General features: G+C 28.3%; 1 protein-coding gene across 7 annotated transcripts in view; it reads right to left on the bottom strand.

Moving 5' to 3' along the window:
* Positions 1-2,593: 2,593 nt before the first annotated feature.
* Positions 2,594-3,309, bottom strand: part of LOC108976797 (calcium-binding mitochondrial carrier protein SCaMC-3) — a 20,019-nt gene continuing 19,303 nt past the window's right edge. For all 7 annotated transcript variants that reach the window (XM_018946136.1, XM_018946138.1, XM_018946137.1 and 4 more), the window contains one exon: positions 2,594-3,211. In XM_018946136.1, coding sequence (XP_018801681.1) covers positions 2,985-3,211 — 227 coding nt within the window. In that variant the 3' untranslated portion in view covers positions 2,594-2,984. The remainder of the gene's footprint in view (positions 3,212-3,309) is intronic.

The following is a 3,309-nucleotide window of genomic DNA, read 5'->3' as shown; positions in this document are numbered from 1 at the left end:
TAAGAAAAAAAAAATTGAAAACTGTAAGGCGGAGGAGCTTACAGTTACAATTAAGAGCTCATACTCGAAGAGGCTTTCTTACATTTGTCTAGGAAGCAATTTTTGAGAGTATCAAAGAAGAATTTTTTTTTCATCCTAATATTCATGCAATACCATATATGCTACAAATTAATAAAATAACAAATAACCAGAAGATACATACATGGGTTCCACAACTGCTGTTTTTTTTTACTTACTTTTAAGGAGTTTTGTAGCTCACCAAGTTTCTGTGTTTTCATTAAAAATGTCTGCACTTATGCTTAAATAAGCTTTTATACTAAAATAACACACACAAGAACTTAGCGCTTATTTTATATACATACATAGGTTCCACAACAGTTGCTTTTTACTTACTTTTAAGTAGCTTGTAATTCAACAAGTGCTGTCATTCCATTAAGAATTATACGCTAAAATAATAAAATCAGGAAACTAGCGGTTGGCTTTCCCACTTACGTTCCACAAATGTTGTTTTTACTTACTTCTACGGAATTTTTTTAAAGAAAGATATTTCAGTTAACCTTAAATAAGTTTATATACTAAAATAGCACTAAAAGGAACTTATTTTACATACATACGTTCCACAACAGTTGTTTTTTAATTACTTTTAAGGCGTTTTGTAAGACAAAATTCCATTAAAAAAATTCTTCAATAAAACTTGCATAAAATTATATGCTAAAATAAAAAAATCAGAAATCTACCGTTTGATTTTCACACTTACGTTCCACAACAGCTGTTTTTTTTTACTTACTAAACACGAGGTTTTTGCTCCCCAAAAAAACTCTCATGCAAGCTATATTTTTTTATATATATATAGGCTTATTGTTTATGCCTAAAAAATGTAAGAGAATTATTTCGAAGACCTTCCACAAAAAGTGCTTGTCAAAAATTGTGTTTATTTTTAAACAATTAAACTTTTATTTTTGTATCTGTAAGTTGAGTCCTGCATAAATCACAAACAAATAAGCCAACCAGAGAGAAAGAGAGACAGAAAATGGAGATAATTATATTATATCAATATATAGAGTCCTGCTTAACATTACGCTAATGGTCTTTTTCAATGATATTATTTTCTGCAATGATATTATTTTCGTTACTCATTTAGTTGAATGTATTATTGCATACAATTTGCACGTCAAATGTTTTTGAAATGTTTTGTATTTATGTTTGTATGTATATGCACACTAAATATGTAAGTATGTATACAGTATATGAAATCAATAAATACAAATGCAGTTTGGCATAATCGAAAGGCTAGCATATATAAAAAAATTTGTTTAGACACATTTAATTTGTAATTCATCATTTAACTACATTATACAATTTACCGATTTGTGAAATCATCTACATTATTTTCATTTATTTTGTTTATATCATAAAAAATATGCTACAATAATCTCGTCATTTCTTTGCTATTATAACTATTTGTGTATSTATGTATGTATGTTTGCATGTTTGCATGTATGTATGTAAGTTTTGCTTTAGTTTTTTTTAGTATTTTTGTTTTTGCATTATTTTTGATTGAATTGTGATTTGTTACTTAAACTTAACGACAGCTTTTCAGTTCTTTATGTTAAGAAGTTAAGACTTATTGCGATGTTGCTTCGTAATTGCAGCCTCAAAAAATACGCATGTATATATGTAGATTAGATTTTTAAATTTTAAATTTATATTATATATATATATATAGAGTTTATATGTTTTTAATTTGATAGTAATGCTAAATAAGTTAAATTTTTTAATTCTGTACTATTTTTAAGATTTTCGCTTTCATCAAACATTAAAACAAAACACAAATGGTAAGTGTTGCCAGTTGTACGGTCATTTAATGACGCAATATATTAGTTGTTAGGCTTGTATGTATATATGTACATATTTTGTTTGCAATTTTAACGCTTACCATCAACTATGTGATTTAATTTTAAAGTTACTAATTTTTTGTTTAATGTAAAGAGCATGTTAAAAAGTCAAATTGTGTTTAGCTAAAAGGGTTGCCACATTTCTACATTTTCATTTTCATTCCCAGCACACTTTCCGTTAACACACGCGCTACTGTCAGCCAGTAAAAATGAAAAAAAAAGGAAATCTAAATGTTAGTGCCGCCAATGCAGGCGCTCTTTTCGGTTTTGTTTATTTAAAAAGGGTTTTTTTGTTAGAATAACATACATACTGCATACATATAAATATAGCTAAACACATTTTCACTTACATGCGCCAATTTTAATTTAACTAAATAAATAATAAATTAAAATCTAAGTTAAACATTCGTTACGATTTCTTGCGTCCTGCTTCCTCCCCTTTAACTTGCATGTGTGTGTGTTTGCAATTTGTTTGTTTTTGCGTGTAAAAAATAGATTAGAAATAAATATTTAGCATTACATACATATGTATATGTATATACATATATATAAGCTAGCAGCTGTTTTATTATTATTATACAGTAGATTTATATAAACTAAATAAAATATTTAAGTCAACGACTCTCATTCTCGAATTCACCGTTCAAAAACCCTTGTTTTCTTTTACTTTCATTTTTTTACTTTACTTTGCAGTTTGCGTTTATTTTGTTTTTCGTTTTTTTTCTTCTTTGTTTGTTTTTGTTTATGTATGTAATTAGCAATTAGTATCACGCGGAGCATCTTTGCTAAATTATCACTACAATATTACTAACAGAAAACAAAAAACAAAAAAAAAAAAAAGTAAAATGTGAATTATACAAATGTTGGTAGCATTTAATTATAGGCAGAGACTGGGAGTAAAAGTACAACAATAGTACTGTTTAGGGCTAGCGCATTATTATTTACATATGTATCCGTTTATATATAAATATATATGTATATAAGTATACAGCTGAGCTCCATTTTTATTGTTGTTGTTGTTGTGTAACAATACCATTAATTTGTTGTTGGTTTGTTTTTTTTATTAACATTGCGCTTAACGTAGAGGGATCACGTCATATTCACACCCAAAGCACGGCTGGAATAYTCGTACACCACATAACTGATCGAAACGGCTGGAAGTACTTTAATGAAGTTCGGTGTTATGCCGCGGTACAGGCCACAGATGCCCTCGTTGTGTAGAATCTTGCGAAAGACACCGAACATGTTGTCGTCATTGATAGCGCCCGCCTGCCGCAAGGGTATGCCCACGCTGGGTTGCTTGCTTTTGGTGATCACTGAAAATGCAATGCAAAAAAAAAAAATATTTATTAAAGCGAAAAGAAAAATAAAACAAAGTAAATATAATTAAAAAAACAAAATAAAATTTAAAAAA

This window comes from Bactrocera latifrons, unplaced genomic scaffold (genome assembly GCF_001853355.1).
Source record: "Bactrocera latifrons isolate USDA-ARS-PBARC rearing strain unplaced genomic scaffold, ASM185335v1 scaffold_8, whole genome shotgun sequence".
NCBI classification, from domain to species: Eukaryota; Metazoa; Arthropoda; class Insecta; order Diptera; family Tephritidae; genus Bactrocera; species Bactrocera latifrons.
The sequence above is the reverse complement of the archived record's forward strand: the minus strand, read 5'-3'. Positions and strand labels throughout refer to the sequence as shown.